The sequence below is a fragment of the Pleurodeles waltl genome, chromosome 3_1 (assembly GCF_031143425.1).
Source record: "Pleurodeles waltl isolate 20211129_DDA chromosome 3_1, aPleWal1.hap1.20221129, whole genome shotgun sequence".
NCBI classification, from domain to species: domain Eukaryota; kingdom Metazoa; phylum Chordata; class Amphibia; order Caudata; family Salamandridae; genus Pleurodeles; species Pleurodeles waltl.
In genome coordinates, this window is record NC_090440.1 from 313,431,469 (window position 1) to 313,450,903 (window position 19,435).

A 19,435-nucleotide genomic window follows, 5' to 3' on the forward strand; every position below is an offset into this window, starting at 1 on the left:
AGAGTCTTTGTTTTTTAAATAGGAATTATTGAGGGACATTTATTTTGGATGGTATGTCATGGTGTTGTGCAATCAGCCTTATTTTAAAATTGCTGAGGCTGCTGCCTGTAACAATTTTATGTGTGAGACAAAGTTTTTTAATATTGCGATGACATGGATAGAAAGTGAATGGAAATACCGTATTTGGTTGGCAGACTTCTGTTTCTCAAGAGGCTTCGCTCAAATCCTAATGCCGAATTGTGTTCTATCTGTAATGACTTAACTAAGCTTGTCAGCAGACCGACGTTTAAGCCATTGCAATAGCATATCAGTGAGATGGCTACAGCTCCGTTTACCATTGCACAGTCTTCTGGGGGATAGAAGCAGTCATTTTTTTACCCCTGCCACATGTTTTAACAATCGCCTTTAATGCAACAGATTTGCTGAGCGAGGACGTGTAGTAAACCAACAAGGATGACCTCCATTTTAGAATAGTTCAATTAGGTGCAATTGTTTGTTTTCCATTTTTTTGGTTCTTTAAGGAATGTTACCAATCCTGCATACGATCAACATAATTGTTGATCTTAGTACATTGAAAAACAACTGAGCATCATCAGCATAAGAGTGGCAATGTAGGCGTAAACTGGTAATTCATGATGTTAGGGGAGAGGAGGTGTTAAGAGACCTAAGAAGGCCGCATGAATAGGTTTCCATTGGGCGAGTTTAGTCAAAATGTTGTTTCATACTCCAGTCAACGCTGTCTATGTCTGAACTCACTGCAAAGCAGGACTGAGTGGCCTGGAACTGATTTTCTGCACCATTGTGAGACTGGATTCAGGCAATGCATAGCTGACGTGAAACCTTCAACACTGAAATATCGACCCATTATTAAAGAGGGGCTGATGTTGCTATGTTCGCTTGCTTAAATAGGCTACAGCCACTCCCTTCTGCCACAAATGCTCTGATTTATTGTTTAACTATACAGCGGAAGGAGTCCATAAGCCCCTCTTTTTTTTACATCTGATTCTACCAAGAACTGACCGAAAAAAACGTAAAATTATAATAACACTGCTTTACTTCGTGTTCTCGTGAGATAATACATCTACTGCACTTTAGTTTCCCTTGGTTATTTTCTGTTTTAGCACCGGGGATTAGAAACACACATTTTGTGTTACATATTCATAGAAGGTATTCCGGGAAGACCCTAAAGAAATGCCGCTTTGCTATTTGCTAATAAATATAACACATTTAAGAGGACTACACTCAGCCCACACGTTACATTTTGCTCATTTTGAGTTACATGCAATAAGGCTGAGCCCGTGTGCTCGAGGCCTTTGGCGTGTTCTGCGAGCGAAACCAGGTGGACCCCGACCTAATGCTCAGCGTTTCTTCTCCACTACAGTTGTGCTTTGTTGTCACGACAGAGCACCGGAAGACACATTTGCCTAAACTGGTTTCAGCCGCGGTCACAGTAAAGTGGGCCAGAAGGTCAGCTGCTTACAGGCAGGATTATGGGCCTGTTTATTTTGCAATAAATCAAGGTAACCGTATTCCTGTTCCTATAGCAGGGCCTTACTGTGAATCCGCATCCCCTTGGGTACCAAAGGGCTTGATTTGAGGACACCCGCATTCACCAGCCAAACTCCTTTTGTGGGGAATGCAAGCATGACTAGGTCTAAAGGCATCCCTCTTGGGAAGTCTATGAAAAAATGTCAGGATAATGTATGTTTCCATCCCATTACATAATGCGGTATTATGTGACGTACCATCACCAAGGACACAGCACATAGTGCTGATGCATGAAAAGCAACATGTAACAGTATGTATAAATAGAATTGACTGGCATCCTCCCTGTAGCAAAGCTAAATATAGCCCACAGCTTCCCTCTGTGGACTGGTTTGCATTTGCTGAAGGTCGATGATAGCAGCCTGCCTTCTTTTTCAAGGTGGTTTTGCGCCTTTTCAGAATCGCTGACCTTTGCACTAATAGACATTTAGCGCAGAATTATCAAACCGGTTTACATACATTCAGTACTGCCGAGACGACGTAGTAACAAGGCCGGATTGGCCGTACTGGGCATTGGGTGTTTCCTCGGGAGGCTGCAAGGGTCGGGGGCCGCATTTGTTACTGGGGGAGTGTGTGGGGGGCAGCTTTGTAGCAGTGCAGCAGTTTTAAAACCACTAAAGGGTTCCTTACAGGGAGTGCAGAATTATTAGGCAAGTTGTATTTTTGAGGATTAATTTTATTATTGAACAACAACCATGTTCTCAATGAACCCAAAAAACTCATTAATATCAAAGCTGAATATTTTTGGAAGTAGTTTTTAGTTTGTTTTTAGTTTTAGCTATGTTAGGGGGATATCTGTGTGTGCAGGTGACTATTACTGTGCATAATTATTAGGCAACTTAACAAAAAAAAATATATACCCATTTCAATTATTTATTATTACCAGTAAAACCAATATAACATCTCAACATTCACAAATATACATTTCTGACATTCAAAAACAAAACAAAAACAAATCAGTGACCAATATAGCCACCTTTCTTTGCAAGGACACTCAAAAGCCTGCCATCCATAGATTCTGTCAGTGTTTTGATCTGTTCACCATAAACATTGCGTGCAGCAGCAACCACAGCCTCCCAGACACTGTTCAGAGAGGTGTACTGTTTTCCCTCCTTGTAAATCTCACATTTGATGATGGACCACAGGTTCTCAATGGGGTTCAGATCAGGTGAACAAGGAGGCCATGTCATTAGATTTCCTTCTTTTATACCCTTTCTTGCCAGCCACGCTGTGGAGTACTTGGACGCGTGTGATGGAGCATTGTCCTGCATGAAAATCATGTTTTTCTTGAAGGATGCAGACTTCTTCCTGTACCACTGCTTGAAGAAGGTGTCTTCCAGGAACTGGCAGTAGGACTGGGAGTTGAGCTTGACTCCATCCTCAACCCGAAAAGGCCCCACAAGCTCATCTTTGATGATACCAGCCCAAACCAGTACTCCACCTCCACCTTGCTGGCGTCTGAGTCGGACTGGAGCTCTCTGCCCTTTACCAATCCAGCCACGGGCCCATCCATGTGGCCCATCAAGACTCACTCTCATTTCATCAGTCCATAAAACCTTATAAAAATCAGTCTTGAGATATTTCTTGGCCCAGTCTTGACGTTTCAGCTTGTGTGTCTTGTTCAGTGGTGGTCATCTTTCAGCCTTTCTTACCTTGGCCATGTCTCTGAGTATTGCACACCTTGTGCTTTTGGGCACTCCAGTGATGTTGCAGCTCTGAAATATGGCCAAACTGGTGGCAAGTGGCATCGTGGCAGCTGCACGCTTGACTTTTCTCAGTTCATGGGCAGTTATTTTGCGCCTTGGTTTTTCCACACGCTTCTTGCGACCCTGTTGACTATTTTGAATGAAACGCTTGATTGTTCGATGATCACGCTTCAGAAGCTTTGCAATTTTAAGAGTGCTGCATCCCTCTGCAAGATATCTCACTATTTTTGACTTTTCTGAGCCTGTCAAGTCCTTCTTTTGACCCATTTTGCCAAAGGAAAGGAAGTTGCCTAATAATTATGCACACCTGATATAGGGTGTTGATGTCATTAGACCACACCCCTTCTCATTACAGAGATGCACATCACCTAATATGCTTAATTGGTAGTAGGCTTTCGAGCCTATACAGCTTGGAGTAAGACAACATGCATAAAGAGGATGATGTGGTCAAAATACTCATTTGCCTAATAATTCTGCACTCCCTGTATGTATCCAGCTGTTTTCAGGCAACAATAAAAGTGGCAAGATAACTTTGGTGATTAATGTACCTGCTGACGAGAGATCGGAGTTTCGCTAGTTACAGTTTTGACTCATCCAAGGTAGCACAGCTGGTTAAAATGCATGCTGCAAATAACGTGTACTATGCAGATTGCAGAACAGTGTTTTGTGTGCAATGCTCAGTGGGTACTGCTTTTGTTATAGAGATCCTTTTGCAGTTTGTATATTACAATCATAATCCAGCACAGTGCGCTATGAACTGCCATCCACGGGCTGCACGCAAACTGCGTAGTACGGGTTTGAAAGTTATGTTTTTTCCCTTTCTTTGATTATCCTACTTTTGCTAAAAAGGGTTTGTTAGGGTAGAAATAAATTGTTATTAGTAAAGTCACACCTAGTCACAAGTCATTGAGTAGTAGCACAGAATCCCCACAGGCTTTTGCTGAGGGAAAATTAGATATTCAGTCCTAGACAGCTAATACTCCTTTCAGTTTGTAGGTACCTCTTTGGCTTGCTCCAAAGCCATTTTAAAGTTCCAGATACCTACAGTTAACCTATGTTACTTTTTGAGAGCTTATTATAGTATGTTTACACCCATGGTGTCTCTTGGCAGGACAAAATACATCTATTGTAACACTAGCCATAACTGTCTAACGTGGTAGATTAGTTTTACTGTTTAGTGAGAAATTCAGTTCGGCTTGTAGTTCAGAGATAATGGATTTAAGTGTTTTCCTAAAGGACAGAAGATAGGGTGTTTTCTTAAATCAATGGGCAGAATGTTCCATCGTGTAGGTAATATAACTGGAAAGAGACAGCCACCAATCGTGGACCTCTTCAGGGTATGTCTAAGGTAAACGAATGATGCTGAACTTTCTGCTCAGTAGAGATTGAAAAAATCAACCACAGATTGTGTGAAACTGTAAGCAGAATTTTGAAGGAAATTCTAGCTTGTGCAGGGAAGAGAATAGTTGCTAAAGAGAAAGACAATCTCGAACGGGTGTGAAGTAGAAACCCCCTCTCTGACTGCACTGTTATGCAGAGGTTGAAAGCTTTAGAAGAGAGATTTATTGCTGCCTAAACAAAGTCCATTGTTGTAGTCCATCCTTGCTGCAATCAGGCTGGATAGCACATATTGATGAGTATTGCTGTTAGAAAAAGCAGTTTCTTCCGAAATGTATTCATTTGGAAAGAACATTCAGAGACAACTGTGGAGACCTGTACTTTCATTGGAAAGTTGGAATAAATTTGAATACCTAGATTTTGGACTCGTTTAGATGGTGGTTGAGCAAGTCTAATTTCAGTGGGACATAGGGAATGATTGAAAGGGTCAGCCTTCTGTCTTCTCTTCATTTATTTTTCGCCGGCGTTGGCTTATCCTTGACAGTCATCAGATGCTGGTCAGACTTCGAGCCCTGTGCATTGTGTGCACTCAGCTGGAAAAGCAGCAGAGCGGCGTTAGTATTGGCATGGACCTATAAGACAGAGAGTCCGATGAGGACCTCTAGTGGTGTCAGGGTGTGCAAAGCATCATAACCTTCCCTTATAATGTATTGGTGGGCTAACAAAAGTTAGCACATTTCTTAATGGTAATACTGAAAGCGGAAGGCAAGAAAAGACTGTTATGTAGAGAAGTAAAAATAGCAGAAGGGAGCATAGAGTGGCAGAAATTGTTGGCAGAAGTGCAGAAAATGAATTAGTTGTTCTATGAAGATTAAGAGGGGATGCTTCAGGGCGTGAGCTGCTCGAGATTAGTGGAACCGAAAAACAAATACTGATTGATTCACGAAAGGAGCGTGAGGGACAGAAGGATGGAGAGAAGAGTGATAAAGGCCCCAACGCTGTTTGTGCTGTCCTTTTGTGAGCACAAAAAACAACTATCTCACATCTTTTTTTGCCAGGGTACATAAAAAGCTACTTCCTTGATCTAAAAAGCCACAGAGCCTTTGACTTGACAAAAAAGTAATCAATGCCATTTAGCATTCAAGAGCTTCTGCGTTGTTTTACATTTTGAATGAAGGTGGATAATTCTTTATTTCAAAATGCGTGGATTGAGGTCATTTCGTTTTTCTGGTTAAAGAATATGAACCACTAGTTTTTCTGAGGTCCAGATTTCTGCAGCAGTGTTGACCTCTGTAGAAAAAAATACAGTTGGCTTTAATGGGTGCCACCTGATCGAGCTGATGGCTCGTGGAAGTGGCAACAGCCTCAGGACCAGGGACTGTTTCACTCTCCTCCCACCATTGAAAATCACACCTTAACCTGGCGTGAAAAAATGCACTCTAGGTGTTTGTGGTTCTTTAGTGGATACATGCTGTCTTGAACCCAACTCGGTTTCGATCTTCAGTATTAAGATGATAGCTAAGTAGTTGTGTGGGGTCTGTTCATGAAAATTCCTTTTGATTGCTAATGTGATTGGCAGCAAATATGCTCTTAAATGGGCGGGGTGGCTAAATATTACTTCGAAAAGAAATTGGGTTATTTACAAATCCTTAAAGTTAAATCTTCAAAAAGTGAAAGAAGAGTGGGGATTAATAATAAAGATTGTTGTTTTATCAGCTGCCCTTATTATCTATCTATTTATTATATGTTTGGGAGAGGCTACCAAGCTCACAGCGTGCACACCCTCTGCCGAGGGACCCCCTCCAATCAGTCCCGTGCATGTGCCCACTTTCTGACACTTCCATTTTTTAAATGCAGTAAAACGTGTAGACTAGATGGTTACAGTAAGACATCTTGCTCACTTTATGAACATTGGTAGCACTATGAGTGCATTAGGTATCCCCAGTCTGTATTTAATAAGTGTGTATTATGGGAAATGCAGGCGGTAACTTAACTCCTGGCGATGTTATCTATTGCTTCTCTCCCCCTTCCACGTGTCGGATGGGACGGAATACACGTGGGATGACATCAACAATACATACAGTTACAATATATTAAAACAATGCAAGTGTGGCCTGAAAATATATCATTACAAATCACACCCTAGCATTAGTAGCCTAAAAGCACAGAAAGAGCAAGGATGGTGTGATGATGTGCTTCTGGCAGATCTGACATTCCGGCACAGTTGTAAGTGATGGCTTATCGTCATCATTATTTGTTGCATTGGGTAAACTAAGTATGCCTCAGTTGTCAAATCAGAAAACTAGACTTGTATTTTATGGTACATACATATAATATTGACACAGATTGATATTTTCATTAAGTGGTGCATGCACATTAAACACATAAAACAGTATCCTTGCCACATCAATATTTAGCTGTGCATCTAGCACAGAAATCATCATCAACCTTTCAGGAGAGCAATACATTTAAATCTTTCGTGTCTCAGTTATCCAAAGGCAGGGTGAATATACAAATCAAACTGTGTCAACTCCAGCAAGAATAAACATTTAGTATGCCTCTTGATAGATATTGTTCCATTTTGTTTAAACACGTTTTTACTGTTGCAAAGTAGGCCTGGGTTCATTTGCTATCGAATGAAAACCACATTTTTAAGCCTGTGGTTGCATGCATTAGTACATTGCAAGTGCTTCAAGTGTCTGTTACAAAGATGAAGTATCCAAAGCCATAACTCTCTTGAGTCAAGCACACGTCATTGCGTCACCAGGCAGAAGTATTGTAGCCACATGACACCAGGGATTGTTGTGTGTGTATTTTGTTTGGGGGGGCTGCTCCTTGGGCAAGGGTCGCTCCCAAAGGGGGCACACATTACTGTTGGCCATATCTGCCCCCCTGGGGGGCAGATCGGCCTATTTTTGGAAGGCCCATCTGCCCCCAAGGGGGGCGGAAGGCCCACCAGAGACCAGGGAAGATTTAATTTTTTTCAAAATAAGAGGGTGGGGGTATGGCCATACCCCCACCCCAAATAAATGGGGCCAGAGTTGTTCTGCCCACCAGTGGGCAGATGGGGCAATTACTCCTGATCCACACCCCGGAGGGGGGCAGAAAGTTTACTAGATGGCATGGAATTAAAAAACAAAAAAAAATAGTGGGGTGGTGGCTACCAACTAGTATGGGTCTAGTTATGCCCCCACCCCAACTAAAGGGGATAACAGTCTTTCACCTCTCCCCTACACACTAAAACATCTTATCCCACGGCAAGCAAGAAGACATTTGATTATTTTGGGTTTTGGTTTTACATTTGGGCCATGAGAGCTTGGTAACTCTCAGGATCGTCCCACTTGGAATGGCAAGGGCTGCACTTTTTAAATTTGCGACGCTGTCATGTAGAAAAATCCACCAGACCCAGACACATCTGAAAACTAAACATCTGGTTGATTCCAGGGTGGTGTGCTTCACATGCTCCCCGCACCATTTTCTTACCCACATTGCCCTGCAAACCTCCAACTTTGCTGGAATCACACATTTTTGTGATGGAACCTTTCGGAATCTGCAGGAATCTACAAAATTCCTACCACTCAACATTGTCTCAGCTATACCAATAAAAATTATGCTGCACTTGTCAGCCTAAAAAATGTTTTTTTTTCAAACTGCCCTTTTGGACCCGCTTTGATTTCCCCTCAATTTGGACATGTTTTTGGCTCTTCTCTGTCACAGGCATTTGGCCCACCTACACAAGTGAGGTATAATTTTTACCGGGAGGCTGAGGGGAACGTTGGGTGGTAGAGAATTTGTCCCAGTTCGATGCTCCCACACAGAAATGTGGGAAAAAAGTGATTTGTTAGGTAAATTTGAGGTTTGCTGAGGATTTTGGGTAAGAAATAATTGGGGGATCCACGCAAGTCACACCTCCCTGGACTCCCTCGGGTGTATAGTTTTCAGAAATGTCTGGGTTTGATAGGTTTCCCTATATGGCTGCTGAGCCCAGCACCAAAAATGCCGGTGTCCTCCCCCAAGCCCCCCAAAAAACAGGTAGTTTTGTATCTGATAATTTTTATGTGTCCAGATAGTGTTTTGGGGAATTTCCTTTCGCAAGCACTAGGCCTAACCACACAAGTGAGGTATAATTTTTATCGGGAGACTTGGAGGAACACTGGGTGGAAGGAAATTTGTGGCTTCTCTCAGATTCCAGAACTTTCTGTCACCGAAATGAGTGGGAAAAGTGTTTTTTGGCCACATTTTGAGGTTTGCAAAGGATTCTGGGTAACAGAACCTGGTCAGAGCCCCATAAGTCACCCCATCTTGGATTCCCCTAGGTGTTTAGTTTTAAAAAATGCGCAGGTTTGCAAGGTTTCCCTAGGTGCCGGCTGAGCTAGAGGCCAAAATCCACAGTTAGGCACTTTGCAAAAAACAGCTCTGTTTTCTTTCAGAAAATGTGATGTGTCCACGTTGTGTTTTGGGCCTTTTCCTGTAGCGGGCGCTAAGCCTACCCACACAAGTAAGGTACCATTTTTAGCGGACGACTTTTGGCTCCTCTTAGATTCCAGAACTTTCTGTCACTGAAGTGAGAGGAAAACGTGTTTTTTGGGCCTAATTATGAGGTTTGCAAAGGATTCAGGGTAACAGAACCTGGTTAGAGCCCCACAAGTCACCCCATCTTGGATTCCTCTAGGTGTCTAGTTTTCAAAAATGCATAAGTTTGGTGGGTTTCCCTAGGTGACGGCTGAGCTAGAGGCCAAAATCTAAAGCTAGGCACTTTGCAAAAAGCATGTCAGATTTCAATGTAAAGATGTGATGTGTCCATGCTGTGTTTCCTTTCGCGAACATTAGGCCTACCCACGCAAGTGAGGTACAATTTTTATCGGGAGACTTGGGAAACACAGAATAGCAAAACATGTGTTATTGCCCCTTGTCTTTCTCGACATTTCTTCCTTCCAAATGTAAGACAGTGTGTAAAAAAGAAGCCTATTTGAGAAATGCCCTGTAATTCACATGCTAGTATGGGCACCTCGGATTTCAGAGATGTGCAAATAACCACTGCTTCTCATCACCTTATCTTGTGCCCATTTTGGAAATACAAAGGTTTTCTTGATACCCATTTTTCACTTTTAATATTTCAGCAAATGAATTGCTGTTTACCCGGTATAGGATGAAAACCCATTGCAAGTTGCAGCTCATTTATTGGCTGTGGGTACCTAGGGTTCTTGATGAACCTACAAGCTCTATATATCCCTGTAATCAGAAGAGTCCAGCAGACGTAGTAGTATATTGCGTTAAAAAATCTGACATCGCAGGAAAAAGTTACAGAGTAAAACGTGGAGAAAAACGGTATTTTTTTCACCTCAATTTCAATATTTGTTTATTTCAGCTGTTATTTTCTATAGGAAACACTTGTAGGATCTACACAAATCACCCCTTGCTGAATTCAGAATTTTGTCTACTTTTCAGAAATGTTTAGCTTTCTCCGATCCAGCATTGGTTTCACACTAATTTCTGTCACTAACTGGAAGGAGGCTGAAAACACCAAAAATAGTAAAAATGGGGTTATATCCCAGTAAAATGCAAAATTGTGTTGAAAAATGGGGTTTTCTCATTCAAGTCTGCCTGTTCCTGAAAGCTGGGAAGATGGTGATTTTAGCACCGCAAACCCTTTGTTGATGCCATTTTCAGGGAAAAACCACAAGCCTGCAAATGAGAGACACCAAAAAGAAAACACTAGTGGACCCCATTGAAGGAAGCTCCAACAGCTTTAAGGAGATCTTCTCGATCGTTAAGGATTTCACCTCCCTCTCAGACAAAGTCACCAACATCGCTGCCTCCCAACAACTTTGCAAAAACCTATCCAATTTCTTCCTCAGCAAAATCGTAAAAATCTACAGCAACTTCGCACATCAGTGCAACCCCAGAGAACTCACTGCTAACTTACTCACCTCCAAAAAAGATGGCCACCTGAATGAATGGATAACCATCACTAGAAATAACATAGCAGCAATCATGCAGCTCAGATACCCAGGGACTCCAGCAGACCCATGCCCCCACCACATCTGCAACCTTGAAACATCACCAATCAGCAGCATCCTTACCCACATCATCCGGACCTCTATCACATCGGCCACTTTCCAGGATTAATGGAAACATGCAGAAATCCACACCCTCCTCATGAAGCCCAAAGCCGACCCGAATCAGCTGAGCAACTTCTGATGCATCTCACTGCTTCCCTATCCAGCCAAAGTGATTGAGAAGTCCATCAACAAGCAACTCACAACAAACTTCACCATCTTCTAGACAACACTTAATCAGGATTCTTAAAGAACCACAGCACCGAAACAGCACTCATCGTGGCCATCAATGCATTCAAATCACCCTAGACCAATCACAGTGGTCGTCCCTCAGCCCTATCCATTTCAATATATACATGAAACCGCTCACCGACATCATCTGATCACTAGACATCACCATCATCTCCTACGTCAATGACACCTAAATTTTTATCTCCTTGATGAACAAAACAACCACTGCCAGAAGAAACTTCACCAACTGCATGACCACGGTAGCAGAGAAGCACCCATCAACAGCAAGCTGGACTACTGCGACACTGTCTATTCCGAAATCTCCAAACAACTCCTACACAGGCTCGAGACCATCCAGAACACTACTTGAAAACTCGTGCTTAACCTCCTATGCTGCACCCCCTGCTCCTCAAGAAGCTTCACTGGCTCTGCATTCACAAGCACAGTCTATTTAAACTTCACACACACTCACATACAAAGCCCCACACAACACTGGAGCAGAATACCTGAACAGCCTCGCCAGACACCTAGGCTTTGCGTCACTCTCACTCATTCCTCACTTCCCCAAAATCAAACCTGGAGGTTGCTTATTCTCCTACAAAGCACCCAAGACGTGGAATGACCTCTCTGCACATCAGAGCCTTTTTCTCGCTTTTTGTGTTCCACGACAAACTGAAGACTTGGCTCTTCTTATAAGCACATTGGGGCTCATAAAACCAGTGCTTAATGTGTGCTTGTTGTTTCTGGTGCGGAGCACCAGCACCTATTTTTGAGGGCCGGCACTCATTTTTCTGCCTCAAGCATTTACTGTCAGCAAAAGACAAATATGGCAAAAACCGAGTAAGAGAAAAATGAAAAAACGTCACAATGGAAGAAAGCAGAAATCCGCAAGAGTGAGCTGAAGGGGCAGGAAGTGGGTGCTAATGGATTAAAGAGGCCCGAGATGGCTTCAGGGTTACACTGCCTCAGTATTCCATGTTTGCACATTTAATTGCAGCAGCCGTGTGTTTAAGAGGAGGGCTTTGTGCACCAGCACATTCTTATTTACAAATTTAAGCACTGTACAAAACTACACACTTGCCCAAGCACCTGGGTACCCACTTAGCTGATTAGTGTGCTGTACACATCAAATCAATATAACATAATATCATGCATTGTAGTGGAACCACTTTTTAGGAGGTAGAATGTTATACATAATAGCCATTATGAGTTAAGTGCACATCTCAGGACTGGTCCAATATGTGTCTGGAAAAGTCTCAAACAGTGGCTAAGGGGGGCTGAACCAGATTAGCCAATGGCTTGAGGGTTTGGTTACATGTGAGTAACTGTACATGTGCGAATGTACTCTTACACTTTTTAGTAAATTTGCTAATTTTGGCTATTCATTATTTCTGAGTGTACATTTACTACAAAGGGTAGACTTGTATGTCTCCACCCACCGGAAAATTACATGGGGTCAAATTTACCAATGTAAAATTACTACTAGTAACAATTAACACAAAGGCAGAGTTTTCTATCACAGTGGTAGAGGTCTCTCTATGATAAAGTAAAGAAACAATTTTAAAAGTGTATTCTGCTTAAAACATAGTCGAAATATGTACCTGTTAAATATTAATGTAAATTAATATTTAAGCTTTATTTTAAATGTAGAACAAAATAATACATGCTACGGTACTATCAACTAAATTTTGAACTAAATATTTAACTTGGATTTATTAAATGAAATCACAATTTTATAATGTTTTATTTTTTTTAAATCCCTCCTATAGTAAAATGTTTTTTATTTATTTGTTATACAGTAAAATTACTTAAATAGTTATAGAATTAATATAAATTAATTTTATTATATTTAAACATGTTTATCTTAAAACAAATTGTTCATGTATATTTTTTAACATTGAATGCATTTATGTATATATCTTGATAGAGCTGAAATAAGTTAATTTATTTTGACCTTATTTCCTGTTTTAAGTCTATTTATGGGATTGTGTAGCTTTACATATACTAGTGTGTAGGGTCCCTTTTGACTGTAGTATCTTTAGAAGGGCAGTTTATGAATAGTAATGGACTTAAGTTTTTCTAGATGGGTTTCTCTCATTTTCTAAACCACTCCTTAAGCCTGTCCTTATTCCTTCCTGAACCCTTCCCATTTAAGCTCTCTTACTAGTGGGTTCATGTTTACAAATCCCTACATAACTATTTATGCAGGGGTTAGATTTACAATTAAAATTAGAAATTGAGCAGTATTTAGCGCATTCGGGAATTACAAGTGCATTAACTAGCTCATCCATTATTAAACGCTGGCAGATTAAGCCTGACAGAATTTAACCAGTCAAATGTGCGTTGTATGAGCCATACCATGTGGATTTTGGTGCATTAAGCATCAAAACGTATCTTATTCACCTGAAACTTGTAATATGTTGTATTTAACACAGCCAATAAATAACGTGCTCCAAGGTATTGTTATTTATCTGACGTGATAAAAAACACCTGTATTCTAGACAAACTTGGATTCAGAGCTTTAGAAGTAGATTTTCCAGACACTCCCCTGGTCCCTCCCCCATTTTACTACTAAGTAGAAAACTTACATGTGTGATGATCTCCCATAGAAAATATAGGAGAGGTAGACATGGCTGTTTCCAACTGCAGGTTTGTCATTTGGTTTGGCTATTACAGTAGTACTACTTACTTACTACACGTCAGTCAGTCACAAATGATATTCAGAAGAAGATAGGGCCTAATTAAGACATTGGTGGTCCCAACAGGGGACTACCAAAGCCTCAGGGAGGATGCCACTGCGCAGTGAGTGACGTTCCCCCCCTTGTATATTACAATGTTCCCGTCTGGCTGACCAGCAGGAACATTGCAATATGCATTCCTGCCAGGCTGACCAGCAGGAACAGTGCTAGGATATTGGTCTTGCCTCCTTTAAGGGAGCCAAGGCCAATATCCTAGCACTCCAGCTCCCTCTGAAGGTGCAAAGCAGACAATGCACATTCCGATAGTGCTGGGCAGGGTAGCCCTTGCATTGCCCATGGCATGGTCAGTGCAGGGGCCCCCTTGTGGCCCGACACTGGCTTTCTGCCAGCCTTTGCACTAGGCTAGACTTTTGATTTCTAAAATTAGCCTTTAAAAGGTATCTCTTGTGTGTTCTTGAGTGTGCAGTTTCTTAATGAAAGAGGGCTTGAGTTTCCACTAACTTTCCTGTAATGTCTCATGGGTTTGATTGTTACCTCAAACAAAGCATGCTCAAATATTGCCTAGTGGGCTGTGGGCTGGTTGCATTACATCTGTATTTCTGATTTGGGTTGTCACGTTGACTCAGCTCTTGATGCCATGGTGTCTAGAAGGCTGACTTCTGGGTTTCTCTGAAATGTATAAGAGATTTGGGCATTTGAGGAGCTGAGTAAAATAAACATCTGTCTCTTTAGGAGGCGGATGAGTAATGAAAAATTTGCTTGTGTTTCAGAGATGAACGGAATCAATCAATCATCGTAAGTGGGGAATCAGGAGCAGGAAAAACTGTCTCTGCCAAATATGCAATGCGCTACTTTGCCACTGTCAGTGGTTCTGCCAGCGATACCAATGTGGAGGAGAAAGTATTGGCTTCAAACCCCATTATGGAGGTGAGTGGGAAACCTACATTTCGTATTTTATATAAACTTTCATTTAAGACATCTGTCAATCAAATATTCTATACAGTGGTTACAAATCACCACCAGCCTATTTGTCATGTAGTAGGTGGGTAGCGCATACAAGGTTGAAGATGCACGTTGAATTGGCTCTGTAAGGCTTCAGATTTTAGATCCCTTGACTGTTCCTTTTGCGGACTGTATGTTCAGTTTTCCCCATCAAAAGAAATATTCAGGAATGGAATCTCAAAATTCATTATTAAGCCTGTGATCTCACAAAAGCCTTTTGCATTCCACTCACTTCTTTTTTAATTAGACGTATTAGATGTATTTCTTAAATTGAAGTCCAGCATTTTATATTATAATAAAAAGGTAAAGTTGAAAAAAAAAAAATTTTCCATTAAGGTGCTAATAAAAACCTCACAATGGAGATTCACTAAGTATTCAATGGCCCTCTGGCTTTATACAGTCTGGTTTCATCAGGCACTATATTTATCCTACTTCAGTGCACTCTTTTTTTGGGAAATATTTTTATTGAATTTTTGATGATACAAAACAATGGTGTCATAGATCTATACCCAAGATACAATTGAAGATGGTGAGAGAGGCTGAGGTACACTTAGTAGCGTCTCAGGACGTTGCATCATCAATATAGCAACATACATGGGGACAACAACTTGTCAGTTGGAGCAGATCCACAGACAAACTGAGGAATTATCAATGATCATGTCATTCAGAGCTATCATCTTCTTGTGGGTTGAGGTCATAGTATTTGATCCAGTCAACCCATATTTTTTTACATTTACGTGGGCAACCTCTGCTCTTGTAAACCAACCTCTCCACTGCCATGTACATGTCGATCCTTCGCTTCCACTCAGCTGCCTCTGGTGCGCTGGGGCGACCCCAATGCCTTGCAAGGTCTCTCTTGGCTATCAGCAGGCCTAAATTACAAAACAGCAGTTTCATATGAGGGAGATCTACGCCACATGGTGTTCCCAGAAGAATGTGCTTAGGATCTTCCGGCAGTGTAGTGTTGAGTAGTTCATCAAGCAGGTATTGCCAGTAGTGGCGTATGACCAGGCAGTTCTGAAGCAAATGATGATAGTCCCCTCTATGGCCCCTGCACCATAGACAGTCGGGAGAGGCTGCCCTTCCCATATAATAGAGTCACGCTCTGTTGTGATAGATTCAGTGAAGTATTTTTAGCTGAATGAGTTGTGATATAGTTTTGATCGCTCCCTCTCAGGAAAACATGAGAGCAGCCTCCCAGTCTATGTCTTCAAACCCATGGATTTCAGCTTCCCAGGTGCCTCTGAGTTTTGTAGGGTGTCCAGGCATGTTAATATTAATTGTTTTGTATATGAATAAGACTGCCTTCTCTGTTATTTTCCCCATTAATAGCCTGCCCTCCAAGGGTGAGTACTCCCGGAGGTGAGGCAAAATAGATTGTGCTTTCCATGGGCCAGATGTACTAAAATGCAATTTTGCATTCCCTAAATAGCGACTTTATAGAAGTCGCTATTTAGGAAATGCAAAATGCTTTGTACAAAGCTACTGATTGCCTAATAGTGATTCCTACAAAGTATTTGAGACAATTCCTATTAGGAAATCGCTATTTGGGAAATGCAAAACTAAGTATGGCTATAGGCAGAGGACCACCCTTGGTGCACCCCAAAAATAGTGGTGGACATGTAGAGCACTCATTTGCTCAAGGGGCATGTGTATGCTCTATTGTACTTGGGGTGCTTTTTAAATTGCACATGGTTACCATCGACTTGAAGACGATGGTAATTGCATTTCCTAAATGCCCAATTCGCATTTAGGAAATGCTTTGTACATCTGAAACGGAATCGCAAATAGGTAATCCCTATTTGCGATTTCCTATTCAGGGGAAATCAAATTGCGATTTCTACAGGGTAGAAATAAAAATTTACAATTCCTTCAAAGGCTTTGTACATCAGAAAAGCTCATTTTGCATTTCTTAATGGGCTGAAATAGTGATTCAGACCGTTAAGAAATGTAATATGGCTTTGTACATCTGGCCCCATGCGTTTTGAAGTTGAAGGTATCTAAAATGTTTTGTGTCAAGGAGCTGATACTCCTGCTGAAGTGACGAAAAGGGCATCAGTTCTCCCTCTCTCAATAAGTCACCCACCTTAGAGATTCCTGTGGTGTCCCATCATAAAATCCTCTTAGTTTACCAATCTCTCTAAATATATATTTCATGTCCACTAGTTGTCTTGTGCCATATCTTAATACCAACTTTGGTTGCAGGCAGAAGGCCCGCAGAGGTAGTGTAGATAGGGAAGGTCTCTGAATTGTACTCTTTACAGGGAGTACGTGGGGCAGGCTCCCTCCGCATGACCACCATCATTGGTTACTATCAAATAAGAGGCACAGTGATATGCTCTAAGGTCAAGCAGGGCGATACACCCATTGCAGCAATTCCGCTGCAGTGTCGTTAGGCTTATCCTAGGATGCATCTCATTCCACAAGAGCCTCCATAGCTCTCTGTCAGTTTTAGTGAAGCATTCATCTAGGAGTTTGTAATAACAGTTTGCAGGACATAGAGAAATTTGGGGAGAGCGACCATCTTGAACATTGCTGCTCTCCCCTTTATTCTGAGCGGGAGCATCCTCCAGCGCACAACGTCCCCATGGAAATCAAATAATATTTTACTGACGTTGCGATTTATACGGCTGTCAGGGTTAAATGTTGCATTAAATGCCCAAGTAGCTCAAACTCTCACGGAACACTTTCAGTCGTCCTGTCGATCTACCTAAATTAGCCTGGTCAGCTTCCGGCATGTGGTTATAAAAGACAGCTAACTTGCTCTAATTGATGGTATAACCGGAGTGTATACCATAGTTTTAAAATGTCTGGAATATTTAGGGGATTGAAGTATTCGGATGGAATAGGTAGAGGAAAATATTATCCACATACAATTACATTTTCTCCTCCACCAGGGTGGAAGCTAGGGCCCTAAAGCCCTTTATTAGTGGGATGTCATGGATCTGACATGCCAAGGGTTCAAATGTGAGTGCAAATAGGAGGGGAGAGAGAGGGCAACCTTGATGTGTGCCCCACTGAATATGAAATTACGGCAACATCACTCCATTGACCCACACTGCAACGTAGGGCTCTCTATAAAGCAGAGCTATCCATGCCAGAAATGTTTCCCCAGATCCTAATCTCCGGCTGTTAGGCATCATGAAAGGCCAATGAATGGCGTCAAAGGCTTTTTCCGAGTCTAGTGACACAAATATATGGGAATCAGGGTGTGAATCCAGTTATGGAGTCTGCTTAGAGTACCTCTGGTGGAGCGTTTCGGCATAAACCCGTATTGGTCATGATGAATGAGAGGAGGGATGACCCTTTAGAGTCTAGTGGCAAGTATTGTGGCTAGGACCTTTGTTTCAATGTTTAGTAAAGATATCGGGAGGTAAGAGCCACACTCAGCAGGGGGGTTTCTCTGATTTGTGGCTGACCACTATCATGGCCGTGCGCAAGTCGGGTGGCACTATTGCCTCCTGTAGTGCTGCCACATCTAAGTTATGGAAATAGGGTGCTAATAAATCAATCCGCTTTTTTAAAAGTTTTGCTGGAAAGCCATTTGGACAAGAGATTTTCCCTGAATAAAGTTTTGCCACTGCTGATCTCACCTCTGTGATGGAAGTCTCACCCTCTAGGGAGTCTCTGTCCTCAGTCGTGATCATGGGCATGTCAATAGCGCTTAGGTAATCTTCTATCTGCTGTTGCTCAACTCTAGCGCTTCTTAAAGAGGGCCTCATAGAATTAGGCAAACTCATTTACTATCACTTTGTCAGTTACACAAAGGGTGCCTCTGGTTTCCTCTATCCAAGACGCCCATCTCGCCTGTAGTTCCTGACGTCCCAGCTATGCCAACAGTTTGCCCACCTTATCACCCGTGTCATAAAGGCACTGCTGCGTGGCCAACAGATGCGTTCTCACCTAATTAGTTGCTAGTACTTAATAATCAGTCAGTAAAACCTCCATTTGTCTAAGGGTCAAAGCAGTAGGGTAATCCGTATTCGTTGCTTCCAGACATGTCAGTCTGCCCTCTATGACTTTCATTTCCTCAATTTCTTTCTTTTTTTGTAGACGATAATGTCTTGTGTCCTACCACCCATCACCATCTGTTAAGCCTCCCCCAGTGTCACTGTTGAGTCCACAGAGTCCTTGCTCTCTATAAAGGAAGGTTTGGTGTCTGTCCTGATTTTCCTAATGATCATTTTGTCTCTTAATTCCCATGCATTCAGTCTCCAACTGTTACACCTGTCTCGGTTGTCGCTGGCCCATGGAAACCCATAGTGGAGAGTGATCAGATATTCCTCTTGCTAAGTATTCTGCTCTCTGTATTGTTCCCACTTCCCCAGCAAGTGTGAATATATAATCTAGCCTGGAAAACACTTTATGGACTCCAGAATAGTAGGAGTAACCTCTTGTGCTTGGGTGATGTCGTCAAACGCTTGTTCAGCACTCCGTCCATCATCCTTTTGTGTTCCTAAAGTTGCCCTATGTGGAAAGGGTATGCCCAGACGTGGGTCCCTTGCTCACTGTGCCACTGGATACAAGCTAGCCTGGCTGATGAAGGGTGAAACCCTGAAACCGGTCCCAGGATGCATGTTTCCGGTCGAGTGAGGACCTGTCATGGCAGTTCGGGCTGGACTGTTCCCATGAGGAACAGGGTCAAGACTGATTTGCATATGGCTGGGTCTAAACTGGGGTGGCATGGTGAGTGAAAGAACGATGGATTAAACCCAGATCTGTGACTGGGGGTGAGTGTTTGCATTGTTCAGCACTCCGTCCATCATCCTTTTGTGTTGCTATGGGTGATGTCGTCGCCACAAGTCAGTCATGCTCAGTGTATCCACAAAACATCTCCGTGGCGTGGACCGGGACA

The 19,435-nt window shown here is 42.2% G+C and overlaps 1 protein-coding gene across 4 annotated transcripts in view; it reads left to right on the forward strand.

The window, feature by feature from the left end:
• MYO5A (myosin VA) overlaps positions 1-19,435 on the forward strand; it is a 571,522-nt gene that overhangs the window by 296,638 nt on the left and 255,449 nt on the right. For all 4 annotated transcript variants that reach the window (XM_069222454.1, XM_069222456.1, XM_069222457.1 and 1 more), the window contains exon 5: positions 14,349-14,505. In XM_069222454.1, the coding sequence (XP_069078555.1) occupies positions 14,349-14,505 (157 nt within the window). The remainder of the gene's footprint in view (positions 1-14,348; positions 14,506-19,435) is intronic.